Genomic DNA, 20,191 nt, shown 5'->3' with positions numbered 1-20,191 from the left:
TTCATAGTGCAGGGTTGCCGATGTTGTCGTTGTCCCTGGTGAGTTTTTTATACGTAAATAACAAGATCATGATACATCTAAGCAGCGGATCATTTCTTGCAAGTGTGTCAAAGTGGTATGTATTAACACCGTAGGCTTGATTAATAACCGAAGGCGGAAGAACTAAGAAGTTGATGCTTAACAGCATTCTCACAATAAATAAATATATATGTGAGATAACAATGGTCGCCAAGGCAAGCACACCCCAATTATAGTCATCGTCACTTAAGCATCATTATTTTTGTCTCGTCTCGTTTTCGTAAGGTGATTAAGGTTCGTTGACGACAATATTTAATCATCATTTTCGTTGATGAAAGCAACACTAATGCCACCTCAGGTGTGTTTGCATTGATTCCTTAAACTTTGCCACAGAGTAGGCATCGCAAGTTATGAGTGTTTTGGGAGGAGGTGATGTTAGGAAGAGCGGTGCATTAAAGATTTTCTCCTTCTCTAAAATAGTTTCTTCATTAGCGATTACTTACACAATGTAATTAATTTACAAAACAACAATTTGAATAATAATCATCAATCAGTCAATCAAGCATATTTATTTATGGCCATCCAGTAAATAGCAAAGGTTTCCATTCTGTATTTGTTCAGGTTGTTCAAAACGCGAGAGGTTACATCACTCTACTGTATTGCCTGGGCTCAGCACATTGTTCTTTTATTTTACAAAATGTTTCAGGAGACGGATTACCCTTTAAATACTTGGCTCATTATGCCATATTGTACACAGGAACTCTTTGAGACAATTGCATTCAATCAATCCTGTCAATGTCCTGAGTTGTAATAAAACATTTGTGTGCATGAAAACACCTTTTCGCTTGGGGAGCAACAATACCATCATTTGAAATCCAGTGATTCCTCTGTTGAATGTTTTTTGCACAATATTGTCTTGCGTAATGAATGCCACTTGTAAATTACTAAGCAGACACTGCAGGGCTGTAGGCAACGTGATGGGTAGCTACCGGCTAAGTAAACACCAAGGACTCCCTGTTGATTGTGAAGATTCCCTTGTTGCTGGGATAGTTAGCCACAGAAATAAAGAATCAGACTCAGGGGTTGTGATGTCAAAAGGTTAGTAGCTTCCCTTGTTGCTGAACTTCTTACTAGTGTGCCAGGTAAATTGTCAGATTTGGTATGTGAAACTCTCCAGAGGTTTGATGACCAGTCACCAGGTTTGATGACCAGTCACCAGTCAGATCATATACAGGTGTCATATCTGCACAAGTTAAATACTTGTAGTTTAGCGGGGAATGGGTTATGACACTAGACTTTCTTCTCTACTTTTTTTTACAGTCTATGCTTCTATAGTCTGAGTGCTGGAATGATGGTGATAACATTCCTGACAGAGAAAACCCTTGAACTTTTCACTTTCCACCTCAAGTTTCTACTTAGCATTCCCTCTATGATTAAAGTTGTGGAGGGTCTGTTTAGGATATTCTGGAGTGACCCCCTTATCCATGATCGTAGACTCTTGCTGGACTTGTAATCAGTTCAGCAGTTCTGTTAGAACCTAGATTAGATTGAATTATTGTCTATGCCCCTTCGATTCCCTCAGCTTGCTCTACCTTATTATTTTGGACATCGTCTTTGAAATCTCTGATCTGTTTTTGGTTTACACACTCAAAAAATCTTGTAGCTCCCAGAGAATCATATCTAGGTACAGCCTCACCGTGTTTTCCTAATTCAACATAGTCTTGAGAATTCTCATCATTGCGACTTATCACTTCTTCTTCCTCTAGTTTCTCATAAATCTATTGGCTTTGCCTAATCTGGACTTGTTCCCCGTCATCAATGTCAAAAGTTGTACATTATCTATTGTCATTGTTCAAGTTCAGTTGAATAATAAATTAATTGCATTTTTGTACTTCAATTGAAACCCTGTTTCTTCCTTTTTGCAGCTGATATAGGGGAGCTGCTGGAGCAGATGGTAGAGGAGATAACCAGATCCCTGTCTGGTCCAGCCAAGGACTTCTATGGGAGAGAGTTTGACTTTTTTGGCAAGATCACCAATGTGTCTGCCATCATCAAGTAGGAAGAACACATCACGGCATATCCTTCTGTCATGGAAATTGGTATGGTCGGGGTAGAATACCTAGAATAGTGTATCATAATTTTTTTTTTTTGCTTTTCAGGCCCGTTCCAAAGGGAGAGGAGAGGAAGAGGGCATGTCTCAAAGCCCTGTCTGATATAAAGGTCCAGCCAGGTAATCTTGATCCTTACTGTAACAATGTAATGTGCTTTCTTCCTGTTTTTCGCCCCCCTTGACTTGATACCTTCTGTCTTCCTTATGTGGATGCTGTGGACCTCAGGATGCTACCTCCCCAGTAACCCTGAAGCCATTGTTTTGGATATAGACTACAAGTCTGGAACACCTATGCAGAGGTGTGCTACATTTGCCTAACAACCCTGATCAAATGATAGTATAGTTATACATTTATCTCAAATTGTATTGTGTGTATTATCTGTATTATATAATAATTATTATATACAGTCAACTCCTGAAGTAATGGCACCCCTGGCAAAGAGTTATAACATTTTACATTTTAGTCATTTAGCAGACGCTCTTACCCAGAGCGACTTAAAGCAAGTACAGGGACATTCCCCCCGAGGCAAGTAGGGTGAAGTGCCTTACGTCATTTTGACACAGCCGGGAATCAAACTGGAAACCTTCTGAATAATAGCCGGATTCCCTAACCGTTCAGCCATCTGACCCCACATTATAGGATGTAATCTTTTGGTAATTCTCTTACATATTAAAAAAAGAACCCATCATTTTTGGGGCCCCTATAAATGATTATAAACCAAATCTAACCTTTTAAAGTTGATTAGTGTTTAAGAACTGGCAAGCAGTAATCCCTGACTTACATATAGATGAGGTGACACAGGCAATATACCATATTCATACATCAACATTAAAAGATAAGAGAACACACAAATTGAATGAGGGAAAAGTGTGTTTAGCTTCATAAGTCAACGAATGGTTATAAAAAAACTAAGCAAAAATAATTGGATAAAAAGTGTTTATCACTTTTGGAGAATAACTGAGGAAAAATTGCATATTGGGGTTAAATGCCACCTCCATCCCAACAAATTATTTGTAAGGTATGCGAGAAATCTCATTACGTGGTTTGGCATAAAAATAAGGATTACTTTACCAAAAATAATCTATTTAATGTATTTATTTAATAATCTATTTTTTCCCTTGTGTTTCAAGGCTGCGATTCGCTTTTCTATCAGCAGATTTCACAAGGGTTCCCTTGCACAAGTCTGTCATTCAGACAAAGGTCATATACATATAGCCTAAATAAAATGTGTAGCATATGTATATGTCTAGTAAAATATGTATAGTTTATATATCGCCTATAATTGGGTGTGCTCAAGCCTTCGGCAAGCACAACCATTGTTCTCTTGCATATATATTTCTTTCTTTCTTATTATTTTTTTCCCACCCCTAAGGATCCCTCAATATTTGGGCTACATACGGGATTTATGATCCGTTGCACGTTTTAAGAGGTTACAATTTTTGTGTGGCTACGGTGGCCCTGAAGTGCAAATCACACCCGCTAATATGAGTGCATCCCCCAAATGAAAACACTCCCCCCAAATACGAGTCAACCTCCCCCAAATAAGATGACGCGCTCACCTCCCCCCAATACAAAGACACGCTCCCCCAAATGGGAAACGACATTACATTAACTCAAAAACATTACATGAACTCAATTACATTACATTTAGCAGACGCTCTTATCCAGAGCGACTTACAGTAAGTACAGGGACATTCCCCCCGAGGCAAGTAGGGTGAAGTGCCTTGCCCAAGGACACAATGTCAATTTTCCACGGCCGGGAATCGATCTGGCAACCTTTAGATCACTTGTCCAATTCCCTAACCGTTTAGCCATCTGACTCCGAAAACGGAAAGGGTTGGTACTACACTTCGTCGCTGATCGGATGCAGTAGGCTAACTAACAAGAAATAAGAAGTTGATCGACAGAAATACAAAATGCAATAGCCTGACAGAGTTACGTGTACCAGGACATTTGTTTTGCTATCGAAGAATGTAACAAATAGTAGGATACTTATGCAAAAGTATAAATTGCGTGTTAAACGTAAAAATCGATAGCCAAACAACCATTATGGCATTTCGTACTTCTGTCGTGGTCTATTAGTTTTTTCTTCTGAAAAGTCCTGCTTTCTTCAACTGCGTTTTTAGTGTGCGCATACTTATTTTAATTGTGTGAAACGTCAACAGCATATCTAAGATTATTTCATAGGAATGTCCCTGATTAAAATAGAGTAGTGCAAGTCATGACTCTGAATTGTTAATATGTTTCTTCTTTTCTTCCAAACAAAACGATCAACTTCATGATAATGACAGAGTTACGTGGACCGGGATGGTTGTTTTGCTATCGATTTTTACGTGTTTTTGAGTTAATTTAATGTCGTTTCCCATTTGGGGGAGCTTGTCTTTGTATTGGGGGGAGGTGAGCAAGTCATCCTATTTGGGGGGGGAGGTGAGCAAGTCATCCTATTTGGGGGGGAGTTGACTCGTATTTGGGGGGAGTGTTTCCATTTGGGGGATTTACTCATATTAGGGGGTGTGGTTTGCACTTCAGGGCCACCCTATGTGGCAAAAAGTGCCTTGTGTGCACAAAGGGAACTCAGTGCAAGCCTTACGTCACAACATCAGCACACGTTAGCAACGATGCATAGATACGACGTGCATAGACATGCTAGTAAGACGGTTGCAGAGCAAATATCGTTCAGTTCAAGACGTGCATGTAAAGTAATGTCACATTGAATAATGTATTTCAACTCAAGCTTGTGTGGTGCATCGCTGTCTTCAATGCCACAGCCTAAACTTTATGTCAAAAGAACAGTTTTCATTTCCGGCATATTTAAACAATTCCCTCACTGAAGTTTGGCAAGCAACAGCAGCTAGGCTAGCTTGCTCGTAGCACAATTTACCGGGGTCAGCTTCTCAACGCAGGGCTCTCGACTGAGACCAAATGGTTGCATTTGGCATTGTTACTGACAATGATTGCTTCCAGCAAACTTCTTTTGAATTAGCCATTTCCCCCTAAATAAATGTCAAGCTTATTTAAGTTTTTGGGGCATATATAGTTAGCAGATGGTACTGTTTGAATCGCAATTCCATCTGAAATACTGCCGGTGACAACGTTGTTACAATAGCTTGTTTCAAAGGGGGTTCTTAATGAATTAATGCAACAGGAGTAGGCTTAATGCTTGAAAATATCACTAGAAGGGAATAACTTAAAGTGACGTTAAAGTCATAGAGGTTAGGACCATATTTACATCAGATTGCCCAATATTTTCTATTGATCCAACTTTTCAACTGAGGCTGCTATAGCTTATCACTACTAGCTTATTCCCTCTTGCAGGGGAAATGAGAAGACAACCGTTTCATTCTACACTTCACTTTTAGTTTTTTGAATTGTACATGAGCAGCAACAAACGTATGCGTTTAAATCTATGCAATCTTCATAAATAATAAGTAGCCATTTTTATATTAATATACAAAAAAAACAGTTGTAAAACTTATAGTTCATAAATGTACCCATTTGCAATCGACGCAAGCAAGCACACCCTACAATTTCCCCAGAAATTGTACCTTACTCTAGTTATTTGCAGAATTATGACAATTTAAGTAAAATCTACGAAGTGCATTAGCTCCGCTACACATGGGGGCTTGTGTGAAGACTGGTAAGCGCAATTTTTATCTCATGACATAAGGGGCACTTTTGACTTTTTAATGGTAAAATGCAAATATGTTTTGTAAAGCAGGTAAACATAACAAATAAAGTATTTTGCATAAAGGGGTGTCAGATGGATGAGCGGTTAGGGAGTCAGGCTATTAATCAGAAGGTTGTTGGTTCAATTCCCGGCCTTGTCAAATGACGTTGTGTCCTTGGGCAAGGCACTTCACCCTACTTGCTCGGGGGGAATGTCCCTGTACTTAGCCTACTGTAAGTCGTGCTGGATAAGAGCGTCTGCTAAATGACGAAATGTAAATAAATGCACATAAGGGAGAAACAAATCATATTTTATGACTTTTAGATTTTGGAAACAATTTAGCTAATGGTAGGCAAACCCATTCATTAATTTAATAAGATATAAAATAAAAGAAGATGACGGCATGGGTGGGAGCTGTCATGATCATTGGATTCACAATAGTGTAACCACGATTTTTAAGGCTTCTAATTTATCATAGAAACACGGACTGAATAAAGGCTTCGGTGACTCCTCGATGCTGGGTAACTTGACTACGTTGAAAGGAACTGTTGGGATAAAAAAAAAGTGATTCTATGCGATCAAATAATAGAAGGGAGATGGATATTGCACCTTTCAACAGCCTGAAAATACATTCACGGTTTACCAGCTCAAAGAATAATCCTGTGCAATGCCCAAGATGATCCTATTTAGTTCTTAGATGTAAAGGGACATATTCTAAATTATCTTTTAGGCAAGGCCGGATTAACCATTAGAGCAACTGGGCACTTGCCCAGGGGCACATGACATCTAAGGGGCCCTAGACAATGTCAACTAAAATGTTATAACACGTTATGAACGCAGTCCTAACTTTCCTTAATGTGAGTATTTTATTGCAACTCGCTCGATCAAAATATTATGTTAAATCACGTCAAAAACAGTGTTTGTGTAGTCTAGTAGCCAGTGCCGCCGCTCCCATAATGCGCACTACGCGCTGTGCATAGGGCACCAACTCCTGAGGGGGCACAAAAAATTGGCCAACTGAAAAATCATCATAGTTATAATACTTAATTATAACGATGATGCCGATATTATTTCAATATAGAACTAGAGAAGCTACAATTTCTGGGGAAATTGTAGGGTGTGCTTGCTTGCTTCAGATGCAGGTGGGTCCGTTTTCCCTTCTAGTGAAATGTTCAAACATTTAGCCTACTCATATTGCATAATTCATTAAGAACACCCTTTGAAACAAGGAACCCCCTTTGAAACAAACTACTGTAACAACGTTGTCACTGGCAGTATTTCAGATGGAATTGTGATTCAAATAGTACCGTCTGCTAACTCAAAATAAGCCCCCCAAAACGTAAATAAGTTTGATATTAATTTAGGGGGACATGGCTAATTCAAAAGCAGTTTGCTAGAGGCAAGCTAGCTGCCGTTGCTATCCACACTCCACAGATTGATTGAAAGCGCAGGAAATTAGAACATTTATTTTGTAAGGGATAATCAAGCAATAAGCCCCAAGAGGCTGTGGTTTGCGCTGATTTTAGAACAGGTAAGGGGAGTTGTTAGGCACGACGCAAAGCGGAGTTTTCGCCAGTTTTGTTTCGCCATGAAGGGGCTTATTTCCCCGATAATGACCGGCGTTATACATTATCCCGCTTATTACACGGCTACTTGCCAACAAAAATAACTTAACACAGTGTGTCTTTTTACAATGTATTTGTTACCATTCGTATTGTTGATCAGCAGAGAAATAGTTCGCCGAAGATGTTGGACTTCATAGACTTTGAGCATTATTTAGGCTTCAAATCAGCTGACGTCGCTAAGCAACAGAGTACGCTGGGGTTGAAAAGTTACCGGACTACTTGCGGAGTGCTACAAAAGACGTGAATCCGAGGCAAAAAGGCCACTTCCCTTGACAGCGGTCAAATATTCATAGCAACAGTCAAATATGAGAAAATTGTTCACTGCAGAACATTGGGAAGACACATTCAAGTGAATGTAACATTCTACAGCATTAAGAACAGCCGTGTAATAAGACATAATAAAGTGTATCCATAGCTGTGGCATTGAAGACAGTACTGTAGCCTACTACACTGCCAGTGGGCGAGCCGAGTCTGTGACTCTGTGGCTAACGTCAAAACAAGATGCAGTCTCACTCAAATTCCAAGTTTTACACAAATAACAAACTATGCTGACCCGCAGGCTGTCTTCGCAATCGCCATATCTTTAAAACACTGCTGTCCATTTAGATGTAGAATTGACCCTGGTACAAAATTAAGAAAATACTCACCAGACGCAGATCGACAGTTGACAGCTGAGAGTGTCAGCGCTGTTGACAACACTTGTTGCTGCCGCAATCATCAATGGAGGCTGACAGGCTCTCACGTAGCAAACAAATCAAAGTTTTTCAGCAATCTATATTAAAATCTCACCACCTGGCTGTTTTCACTATAGTCATATCGTCATAACTTTTCCCTCTTTCAGTTTTTTCGTGTAAAATTGAACTATAAAATTAGCTACAAAAAACGCTACTATGACGCTTTCTAGCATGGCTTCCGCCTAAAAGACGAGGCGGTCTCACGGGCGACCTGCACTCGCTCAAATTTCAAAGATTGTCACGACCTAAATCAAAAATGCGAGATTGCAGTTCCACTCGAAATCGCTTTCTCTACAAAGCCACATGGTTGTGATTTTTTGGGGGTGGTAGTTTCCACTCGTAATCCAAACTCCAATTTGGGAGCTAGAAAGTCTCTATCACGTTGTATCCATGCGTCGTTGCTAACGTGTGTTAACGTGGTGACGTAGCTAGCACAGGTTACCCTTCGTCGACAAAAGGCACTTTGTCCCCACAAAAACGTTGTAACCTCCTACAACTGTGCAACGGAACGTAAATCCGAATAGAAGCAACGCAATCGAGACCAAGACGAACCTTTTGACATCGACGTTGTCTATGTAGTCCAAATATTGACTGAGCCTTAGGGGCGCGAAAATAAAAAATAATAATAAATAATATATATGTGAGATAACAATGGTTTGTGGTCGCCGAAGGCAAGCACACCCCAAATATTAGGCACGTATATTACAAAACAGGCAGAACAAGAGATATACCCTAATTAAATGATCAAAAAAAGTTAAGATGGGGGCAGAGAGGGGGCGGGGGGGCTTGAGCCTTGTTGCCCAGGGCACAGAAAATTGTTAACCTGGCCCTGCTTTTAGGTTAGTTGTAGTAGATAGGCTGCCTACTTGATTTATGAAGAACTTTCGTTTTACACACATGCGCTACTGCTCATGTGCAACCCGCGATGCACCCTTGATCCACTGCCTAGAACACACAGAACGTGTGGGCTGGAGAGTGTTCAAGAGATGACCTAAGACCTTGGATGATCTGGAAAGATTCTGTAAAGAGGAGTGGTCTCAGATTCCTTGCTTTGTATTCTCCAACCACATTAGATGTTACAGGAGAAGATTGTGCTGTTTCAGTGGCAAAGGGAGTTTTTACAAAGCATTAAATGTAAACCAAAATTGTTGCACACAAGGTTTCGTTAAAAATAATTAATTCTTGAAAACATCTTTTTCTTTTCAAAATACATTAACTTAATTTGAAGGTTGAATTTTTTTGCACTAAGCTCAATTACCAAAAGGTAACTTTTTTTATCATCTTTGCCAGAGGCGCCGATAATTCCAGTGTTGATTGTATACTATATCGATATTTTGTATCTTTTTAGATGACATTTTTATCGGCCTATTCAGGGATAAAACAATCAATGTGACTAATGTGCCTTTTTTTTTTGCATCTTAAGTGCTGCTAAGGCTCCCTACTTGGCAAAGTTTAAGGTGAAACGCTGCGGTGTGAGTGAGCTGGAGAAGGAGGGGCTCCGCTGCCCCTCTGATTCTATAGAAGAGGGGGAGGAGAGTTCAGACAAAGCACAAAGGATCTGCTGGCAGGCAGCCATCTTCAAAGTGGGAGATGACTGTAGACAGGTTAGGAAGCCTCCACCAACTCCCATCAGGCCCCAATGTGGACACTTTGCCCTCGGTTAAGATGTTGTGGTTACTTACATTAAGCTAAAACACAGACACCTAACTGTCTGTCACCCCCTTGTGTCTAGGACATGCTTGCCCTGCAGATCATTGGGCTGTTTAAGAACATTTTCCAGCTGGGAGGACTGGACTTGTTTGTATTCCCCTACAGAGTGGTGGCCACCGCTCCTGGGGTGAGAGTAACACACACACTTCACATTAGAGGTGTGAATTGACACTGCTCTTTCGATTCGATTACGATTATCATGTCAGCGATTCGATTCCTCGATGCATCATGATGCATCACGATGCGTCAAATACATTTTTCTATTAAAGCCATATAGGATATTTGACTTGACAGAATGCATTAAGATACTGTATATTTTAATATAATACAGTTTTCTATATTACTTTTTTCTATAGTAATTATTGACAAAACGCTGTGATGACATGCCACGCTCAAAGACCGACTAACATGCACAATTCATAACGATTTCATAAAGGCAAAAGGTTAACATTGAAATCATAATAATCATAGTTTTGGATCCAACAATTATATTTTCATCCAAAAATACAAGTAGTAAGATATAAACAATCTTTATTATTAACAAAGTCTGAACACAACAGACAGCATGATTAGCAGTATTGAAAACAGAGTTGCATCAATCCTCTGAGTTGCTGGCCCAGAGTTAGCATTTTCTGCGGCAGGTGTTGTTGCTAGCAACTCAGGATGGAAACGGCTAACGTGATTCCTAAAGTTGGTAGTGTTCCCAACGCATTTAATTTTGGTGTGACAGGCTTTGGATATTGCATGCGATTTTTCCAGTTCGTGCTTCCCAGCCTGTTGGTAAAATCCAATATGAAGTTCCATATCTCCACTTTTAAAACGCTTGGAGCGTTTTAAAGGACGATATCACAACCACCCTCAGCCATTTAGCTGTGGCATGTATGCGAATGGCGACAAATGACGTCAGGTAAATGAGATCCAGATGAGAATAGTAAACATAGATCTAGATGAAACGGGTTAGGCTACTGAGAATGTTATTTTTCATTGGAATGTTTATGCCGCGGCCGGAAAATTTACGAGCGACATCATTCCGTTATAATCGATTATGGTCGGCCGCTGCATCGATGCAGCATCGTCCATGTCCGCATCGCGATGCATTGATTATTCGATTAATTTCAACACCTCTTCTTCACATCACCTATTAGTACTTTTAAAGCTGCTTTAAACATGCCTAGCATACCCTATATTTTCCTGTCACCAGTGCGGCGTGATTGAATGCATCCCGGACTGCAAGTCTCGTGACCAGCTGGGCAGGCAGACAGACTTTGGGATGTACGACTACTTTCGTAATCAGTACGGTGATGAGTCCACCCTGGCCTTCCAGAAGGTGATGTTAAAAGGCCGCCACCCTGACCCCAGAATTGTTAAATAAAAAATGCCATTGGACCTGAATGCAAGTCATATAATAGTGTTTTTTCCTTTCTCTGTATGACTCTCACTCTCTCCTAGGCTCGGTATAACTTTATCCGCAGCATGGCAGCCTACAGCCTGCTTCTCTTCTTACTGCAGATCAAGGACAGGCACAACGGCAACATTATGCTGGACAGCAAGGGACACCTTATCCACATAGGTACAGAACCACGTCAGCAGAAGCTACTTTTCTAGAGTGCATGATTACCCAATTATATAAACCCACTTACTGTTACGCGGGTAATCACATTCATATGCCATTCAGGGTTACAGTGTCCTGAAGTGGTGTACTGTATGTGCACATGTACATATGTACGTAAAGATGAGTACTTGGATAAATGGATGTGGATTTATGGATGTGTACTTGTGCACCCTAGACTTTGGTTTCATGTTTGAGAGTTCCCCTGGTGGGAATCTTGGATGGGAGCCAGACATTAAGCTGACGGATGAAATGGTGATGATCATGGGGGGCAAGATGGAGGCTACGCCCTTCAAATGGTTCATGGAGATGTGTGTGAGGGGATATCTGGCAGTTAGGTGAGTGGTGGTGACTGTGCACATTTGCATTATAGTCAAGTCTGTGTGCATTTGTGGATGGGTGAGTTTGTTTTGGTAGGAACCATCCTGCATCCTCTTGCTGTATCCTTCTCCTCTCGCTCTTCATCCTCTTCAGGCCCTACATGGATGCAGTGGTTTCTTTGGTAACTCTGATGCTGGACACTGGACTACCATGCTTCAGAGGACAGACCATTAAACTTCTGAAGTGAGTAGATATGTTTGGTTAGATACTACCGTATTTCACGGAAAATAGGCCGCTTTTTTTATAAGGCGCATCCCACCAGAATGGGAATTTGTGTTTGTAAATCAGAGTCTAGGCCGCACTGGAATACAGGCCCACTGTTTATTTACCCAGGAACACTTACACATTGGACAGCTTGGATAGCCATCTAACTATACAACATTCACAATCAGGGTGAACACTCAAATTATCTAAACTACAGACCATAGCATTACACATATCAAAACAGAACGAACACAACAATAGAACTCTGAACAATTCTTATATAACTAAGCTAATGCCCTTAACTTCGTAGCTTTTCAGCTTGCCGTGGGGCATTTTGGGTACCAAGAGTATTGTCGCTACAATACCAAGCAATGCACGAGTATAGACGATCTTACAGCATTGTGTAACAAACTTCGGTTGTGGATTGTATGTCCAGAAATAAATACAAGTCACACATTTAGTGGCTTGATTTACTGAAATTATTATGAAATGTTATGTTCTACTAGCCATTTGCCTACTTAAGCAAGTCACTATATTTCCAAGCCCTGATAGTGTAACTGAGACAACACAATGAATAATTCCTCTTTCAAGAATTAGTCCCAGTTCACGTGTTGAGCATTGAATTAGCTGCACGGTCTGTAGAGCTCTTTGGACGAAGCCACTTTTTTGATCTATAACCGGGCTATAAGCCTCTTCGAATTTTAAGCCGAACAACCACAAGAAAACTGTAAAATCGGGGTACAGGCCGCGGCTTTATTTCTGGAAAATACGGTATATCCAAACTTTCCATAAGCTAATTAAATTAAAGTGTGCATTTTTGTGGCTAATGTGCCAATTTTCACTGTTTTGTTTTAGAGTGTGTGTGGAAGAAGATGGTTATAATAGATTCATTATTTTGTTTGGCTTGTAGGCAGCGCTTCAACCCTAGTATGAGTGAGAAGGAGGCTGCTGCATTCATCATTAAAATCATCCAGAGTTGTTTTCTTAGCAGCAGGTAAAAAGTAGCTTGATTTCTAAACCTTGCACCACTAATCTCATCTGCCATTTGCCAGATCGTGTCTGTTAAATCTTTGTGATGATTCGCTGGATTTCTCAATACACAATTAATGCATTGAAAAATTTGCCCTTTGTAGCATAAGCAGAATAGTTTGTGAAATTAGCGGAAAGCTAATTGTTGGTTTTGTATTTTTTTCCAACAGAAGCAAAACCTACGACATGCTCCAGTACTACCAGAACCAGATTCCATACTGAAAGCCCATGTTGTCCCTGCTGCTTATCAACCCCCCATTTTAATGTAGTACTCACCACCTGGCTTGAATTCAGCTTATCAAAAGCTAAATGGTAAAGCTCAGGAAAAAAAGACAATGCACAATGTAGCAATCTAGAAAACTGTCCCCACATTATTGTTTGTTAAAGTAGGGAGCTTTAGAACATGAACATTTTAGATCATTCTCACTTTGAGGAGAATGTCATGTGATTTGTGATTAGTGTAGCTACCAATGTTAGCCTATAGGGTAGGTAAAATGCTTAAAATGTGAACGTGAATGTGAAACTCAACCCTTTGACATATAGAAGATAACACCAATGTAATCATTCCCATGTTGTCCGTCACAGTTGTTTTTGAGGCTGCAAACTGGCCTGGAAATAACAATGACTTTGCTTACATTACTGCTACTTAGGTCCATAGTTTGGTCAGCACTCCAAAGTACTAAAACACTTTTGCTAGAATTTCCACCATATCACGTTGGCACATCAACTCACATTGTAAATACCCAGACTCAGACAAACCTTTTAACTGTGCATGAATACAGCTAATTTAGAAACTGGGAATGCCATTACATCAAATGATTACATTTGAGTAAATAAAACCGGCGAGAAACCAGTGCAGCAGCTTATTTGGAAGTTACTTAATGTTTTACGTACAGTTAATTTTACATCTTAACGATGCTCCATAGACTTTAAGTGATTAAGTAATTTGTTGCATATCCTCTTTGGCTTCCAGCTCATTTCAGTCATTTATTCAATTAACTCCAGTCTAAATGTCCAAAACTGTCATCTTCTATTTTTCTCTCTGTTCACGAACCTGGCTCTAAATAAGAAAACAATTATTTATAAATGTTTTGCTTTCAATCGATTCGTTATAAAGAAATCCGAAATGGAGAAACTAGCACCCCATTTTTTTGTCTTTGTTATTTTTATCACTTTGCTTACATTAACAATCATTATATTTGATTCTGACAAACTTTACACAGCAGAGATTAACACATTTCCTCAAATAACATTAGAGTTTAAATGTTATTTTGTCAGCATTGCAGTATACCTACACACAGTCGAAGGCCAGTGTGAATGAAAATGTTTGTGTTACTTGGTACCATTCCAGTCCCAGTCCATTTGTAGAACTATTTGTGTTGACGGAGCCAAATAAATGATTAAATAAATAAACAAATCATAATCTGTCGTCACTTTGCATCATAAATGTAGCTTGTAGTTGTAATAAAGTTATTATGCTGACCATCAGCATGGCTGTGATTAACTTTGGCACTTAGCCAGCGGCCTCATACCCTCAAACAAATCTCAGCCATAATGATATTTAGCAAAAAGCACTACCTTTCATGTGATATTGCATAATTTGAAATGATGGAATGTTGAAATAAAAAATTGATAAAAACGCCTGCCACACTAGGAAGAATCATAATCCAATCTAATTAACTCATGGGTGTCAGTACATAAGTAAATGAAACATACCTTGAATTTGTCATTTAAATTGACCAATAGCAGGCACTACAAATACAGAAAATGTATGTGATTTAACACAAATCTGACTATAAATCTGAAATAGTTTGTCACAGTTTTAACAAAACTAGCAGAATATACTTGATATATGTTGAACAATGTTTCACCAGCTTGCTTACTGACACTGATAGACAGCTATTTCAGAATTAGTGCTGCTTATGTTTCATTATACAGGAGAAGCTTCTTTACCATTGGTTTGGCCTAGCTGAACTATAGAGTTTATTCAATTTAATGCAACTATGAAAAATTACCTGTATAAACCATGGCATGGCTTAATACAACAATTTCAACTGCAAAACACAACTTCAAAATCAAATAATAGCCGCAAGCAGCGATATAAAGATTCAAGCAAGAAAAGGTCTTCTTTTGCATTAATATTTCACACATTTTTACAAACTTAGTTCAACATAAATATTCAGAAAGTGAGTGATACTTGGAATAACTGTCACAGATTTATGGCCCAATTAGCACCAGGGCCGTGCACATGTTTGGAACAGGTGGCACCTATTAAGCAATATGAAAATCGTTTTAAATACAAAAATGTTTTAGTTATTGTTCAATATCTTAAAAAATAACTAAAATATCAACAAGCTTTATACAACTTTAGATAATGTCGGTCCAACAATTATCCACCAAATATTTGGTAGCAGTCAGACCTGCGGTTTAGGAGAAGCGGTCAGAAATTTGTTTTTCAAAACATAAAAAATTGGCAACATTCAAGTCTATTTGACTTATGGTGTGGGGGGCATGGCCTTTTGAAATTTGAACATAAACTTTTCGATTTTTTTACATAAATTATAGTGCCTTGATCTAGCCGGTTCATATTTTTATAAGTATTTTCACACAACTTCTGATAAATCTGAACATTTTCATGTCTCGAAGATTTACCATCTCACGGGAATTAGCAAAAACATTTCTAAAGGAAAATAATTATGAATCTAGCAAACAGCAATGGAAGATTCCTCCTCAAAACTGCAAATTATTTTCAAATTGACACAGTGGAGGGTTAGGGTTAATCCGTTAATGAGTAGCGTCACAAATTTTCCGAAAGACAAAAACTATGCAACAAACGCCTTAGTATGGCTTCAAAATGTACTAATGATAAGGATAACAAGTAACAATAGCATGGTAGTAGCATTGCTACGAGTATTATACTAGGTAACTTAGCCCGGAAGCTAACTAAAGTTAGTTAGCTACTGTTTTGAAAAAATAACTTGCGCTGTGGGGACCGTTGGAAACATTTAGAACTCACTCAGCTAAAAGGTTAAATGCCCCCTGACACAGGTGTATTTAATGAGCGTAATGAGGCGCGCTGCCCGAGTGCCATGCCTGAACTAGGCTTTGCTCATTTCGGTCAAGACACACGTGCAAAAAGCGAAAAGATAAATAATCCCCTCTACATTCCAACACTCGCCAGACTATGTGTAGAGCAGAGCACCTCTGCTCCTGAGCAACAGGAGGACCACATATCAACCCACTATGTACTAGTGATGAAAACAAGATGTTTTCTGGATGTGCAGGTCATGCTAGTGTAGCACCTATGATGGTTAAACAGTGTGCTAAGTTCTAGATCTAGCACCAGTTCTAGATTCGATGGGAGCAGTAGTAAGATTGGGTTAGAAATAAACAGGCCACAGAATTGATTTAGATTTGCCGGCGTGCTTTATCTTGTATATCTTCTATTTTTCCCATGGGTTTGATCTAACTTCTATTTTTTCTTTTTAGTATTCTCCTAATTAGCTTTAAACATGAGGAACCGTTCAGCTAATACATTGAAAACTCTTTTCATATGTATTCACAGTCACAACAGACTGTTATATTTACATTTAGCAGACGCTCTTATCCAGAGCGACTTACAGTAAGTACAGGGACATTCCCCCCAAGGACACAACGTCATTTGGCATGGTGGGGAATCGATCTGGCAACCTTCTGATTACTAGCCCAACTCCCTCACCGCTCAGCCATCTGACTCCCTCTGACTTATATACAAAAACTATTATGAAATCAAAACATACAATGTCGAATCAGTTCAAAAAAAGTCGCTGTTTTGCAACCCTTCACTGTGCAGAGTCTTTTGATACAAACGTTGCAGTTCTTTCATGTGCCGTCTTCTTCCGTTAGGGAAGATTCTGCGGGTGGCTCGCCATCTTGCTATTCCCACGTGCAGTGGAGCATTCCAAAGAACCAAAAAAACCTGACCTGTTTATAAAACAGCGTCATACAGTACCTTGCAAAAGTCTTGGGCACAATACACATTTTTAAAAAAGTTAAAGAAAAATGCTTTAAGAAATAAAGAAATAAATAATGTAACAAAAGGTTTAGCAAAATTGCACTTTTAGACTGCTGTACAAATAAAAAATGTATATTACATGTATTTATTTGATTAAATGTTGCATTCAAATCTGATACACTTAAACGAAAAAATGTAGCAACATAAAATTTAGATTTACTATAATTCTAATGTATTTTTACTAGAGCTGTCAAACGATTAAAATACGATTAATCGTATTAATGTCATAGTTAACTCGCGATTAATCGCAATTAATCGCACATTTTTTTCTATTTTAAATGTCCCTTGATTTCTTTTTCATCCAATATTTTTTCACATTTTAACGCTCTTATCAACATGGAAAAGTGGTTCGGATTGCTTCGTGCTAATGTTTTTTTTAAATTGAAAACAACATTGCAATCGCCTGGCTTTGACGAGCGGGAGGAGAATTCGCATCAGCTGTGTGCTTGGCCATCAAAATTGTATTTTAGACTCCACGACGTGCTGCGATGATAGCTCAGTTCATAACGACAGAACACACTGATCACTTTGGTCTTGTCAATGGAACCATTTGGCAACCTTTTAAAAGTAAACTTTCCATTCAGAATCTTATTGGCATCCATTTCGGCGTCTGGCGCTGGCAATCAACTCAAAACGTAACGTTAGCCTACTACCAGAGAATGTATAATATCCGTAAACGGGCTCTGCTACTACTCTTTAGCCGGCTCGCAAGCCCAAACAAGTGTGTGTGGCGTGCCTGTTGTTTTGTTTCCGGTCTAGCTAGATCCGGTGCGATATTGTAGTTTTTGTAACGTCAGTGGTTGTTGCAACAGAATGTGAAAAAAACGAAAAAGTTTGCTAAGTCAAAAAGAGCGTTAATCGTGCGATAAAAAAATTGACGCCGTTAATTTGGGTTTGCGTTAACGCCGTTAATAACGCGTTTAACTGACAGCACAAATTTTACTACACTTAGGTACGGTACTAAACTTTCTGCATCACTATAAGTATCCTCATCTGCCTCCTCACCGACGAGACACCAGAGATGTCACCTACTAATTAATAAACTGCTTTGCGCAATTCCTGTGTTGTTCTTAATTACGAATGAAATATTAATAATAAAAGCTGCCTTCGTGTACACACCGCCCTCATCAAAACATGTAATTCAAGGAAAGCTGTAGCATTTCATTGAAGAACTACAGTATAAGACATTATTTGTGTAAAAAATATTGGGTGCCCAAGACTTATGCACAGTACTGTACATACAAACATGAAATTTGTATAATTTATCAAAGAAAACGATTTAACCAACACTGCATACATTTACAATTACATGCATTTCACAATGAATCGAATACAATGGATGCTAGTTCGTAGCTCCTACCTCGTTGTGTCTTTACAACACGTGAGACAAAATAGTCTTCAAAAACAATTTAATAATACAACCACTATATCCATCCATCATCTGCCGCTTTTCCGGGGGTCGGGTCGCGGGGGCAGCAAGCAGGGAGGCCCAGACTTCCCTCTCCCCGGCCACTTCCACCAGCTCTTCCTGGGGGAGGCGTTCCCAGGCCAGCTGAGAGACCTAGTCCCTCCAGCGTGTCCTGTGTGTTCCACGGGGCCCCTTTCCAGTGGGGCCGGTGCCAGAGTTTGGTCCTCATTGCCGGCAGTAAGTCTAACTTGTTTCCAGTGAGGGTTGGACTCCGCCAGGGCTGCCCTTTGTAACCGATTCTGCTCATAATGCGAATGCGAAGCGACTGGGATGGGAATCAGCACCTCCAAATCTGAGGCCATGGTTATCGACCGGAAAAGGGTGGAGTGCAATCTCCGGGTCAGGGAGGAGATCTTGACCCAAGCGGAGTAGTTCAAGTATCTCGGGTCTTGTTCACGAGTGAGGGAAGAATGGAGCGCGAGATCGACAGGCGGATCGGTGCGGCGCCCGCAGTGATGCGAGCTCTGCATCGGTCCGTCGTGGTGAAGAAGCTGAGCCGAAAGGCGAAGCTCTCTATTTACCAGTCGATCTACGTTCCTACCCTCACCCATGGCCACGAACTGTGGGTAGTGACCGAAAGGACGAGATCGCGAATACAAGCGGCCGAAATGAGTTTTCTCCGCTGGGTGTCTGGGCTCTCCCTTAAATATAGGGTGAGAAGCTCGGTCATCCGGGAGGGGCTCAGATTACAACCACTACTCCACTCTTTATATTGTACAGTTTGTCTTTGACAAAACATATTTTTATCAAAAGAAAACTTAACAATTCCGTTCAATAAATTTCCCAAAAACAAAATGTTTCAGTAAGACATAACCAACACCTTGGTTAGCGTACTCTTCTTCCCTGTTTGCTCTCGATTATTTCTTGCTGTCTTTAATGAATAGGTTTTTACCAACTTTAACTATGTTTGTTGTAGAGTACTAACACATTTTTTAACTTTTTCGTTCCTTATTATCTGCGGTATTCTCTTTTCTTTTTAGAACTTCTCTCGAGCGTTTTCTCTCATTCTGGCAGTAGCAACGTCTCAACTGTTTCTCTCAACTTTTTCCTGATTGGCTAATTGTAAATAGGCTACTCCTAAAGAGACATCACACATATAGACTATCAAGCCTATTGTTAAACCTATTACTTTAGTTTTTTTCTTATTCAATTTACTTATTTTTATGTAATTCACCTGGGTTATGTCGTAAATAATTATTCCAGTTCCCGTGTATAGTGAAAATAAATCAGAGTGTCGAAGTGAGGAAAATCCTAAGTCCGTACAAGTCAAAAATAAACTAAGTCCAAACGATGAAAATTATTCTAAGTGTTGACCCGTCAAAAATCAGGCTAAGTCCCAACAGATGCACTGAAACTCAGAGTATTGATGCAAAGGTTTATTCCAACACAGGGTAAAAAAAGGTATCCAAGTGAGTAAGCTCCCAAGAGCAGACTGGCAAGTTCTCTCCAAACGTCCTCTTATATACTGTATTTTTTGCCTATTATTTGTGTCATTTTTTGCTATTGGTACAACACTGTTGGTCACAGATACATTATGCATCCTCACATTATTGGTACCTTTCTGTTGATGACCATTTCTAC

The 20,191-nt window shown here is 39.6% G+C and overlaps 1 protein-coding gene across 4 annotated transcripts in view; it reads left to right on the top strand.

Annotated features, from left to right (window-relative positions):
* Positions 1-14,511, top strand: part of pi4kaa (phosphatidylinositol 4-kinase, catalytic, alpha a) — a 227,268-nt gene extending 212,757 nt beyond the window's left edge. For 3 of the 4 annotated variants that reach the window (XM_047017382.1, XM_047017383.1, XM_047017384.1), the window contains exons 44-54: positions 1,944-2,073; positions 2,178-2,248; positions 2,355-2,427; positions 9,579-9,759; positions 9,888-9,992; positions 11,067-11,192; positions 11,315-11,435; positions 11,653-11,812; positions 11,949-12,038; positions 12,970-13,053; positions 13,259-14,511. In XM_047017382.1, coding sequence (XP_046873338.1) covers positions 1,944-2,073; positions 2,178-2,248; positions 2,355-2,427; positions 9,579-9,759; positions 9,888-9,992; positions 11,067-11,192; positions 11,315-11,435; positions 11,653-11,812; positions 11,949-12,038; positions 12,970-13,053; positions 13,259-13,310 — 1,193 coding nt within the window. In that variant the 3' untranslated portion in view covers positions 13,311-14,511. Of the gene's footprint in view, positions 1-1,943; positions 2,074-2,177; positions 2,249-2,354; positions 2,428-9,578; positions 9,760-9,887; positions 10,024-11,066; positions 11,193-11,314; positions 11,436-11,652; positions 11,813-11,948; positions 12,039-12,969; positions 13,054-13,258 lie in introns of those variants that run through there. The other variant, XM_047017385.1, reaches the window with a different exon arrangement.
* The last annotated feature ends 5,680 nt before the right edge of the window (positions 14,512-20,191 follow it).

The sequence above is a fragment of the Hypomesus transpacificus genome, unplaced genomic scaffold (genome assembly GCF_021917145.1).
Source record: "Hypomesus transpacificus isolate Combined female unplaced genomic scaffold, fHypTra1 scaffold_55, whole genome shotgun sequence".
NCBI classification, from domain to species: Eukaryota; Metazoa; Chordata; class Actinopteri; order Osmeriformes; family Osmeridae; genus Hypomesus; species Hypomesus transpacificus.
The sequence above is the reverse complement of the archived record's forward strand: the minus strand, read 5'-3'. Positions and strand labels throughout refer to the sequence as shown.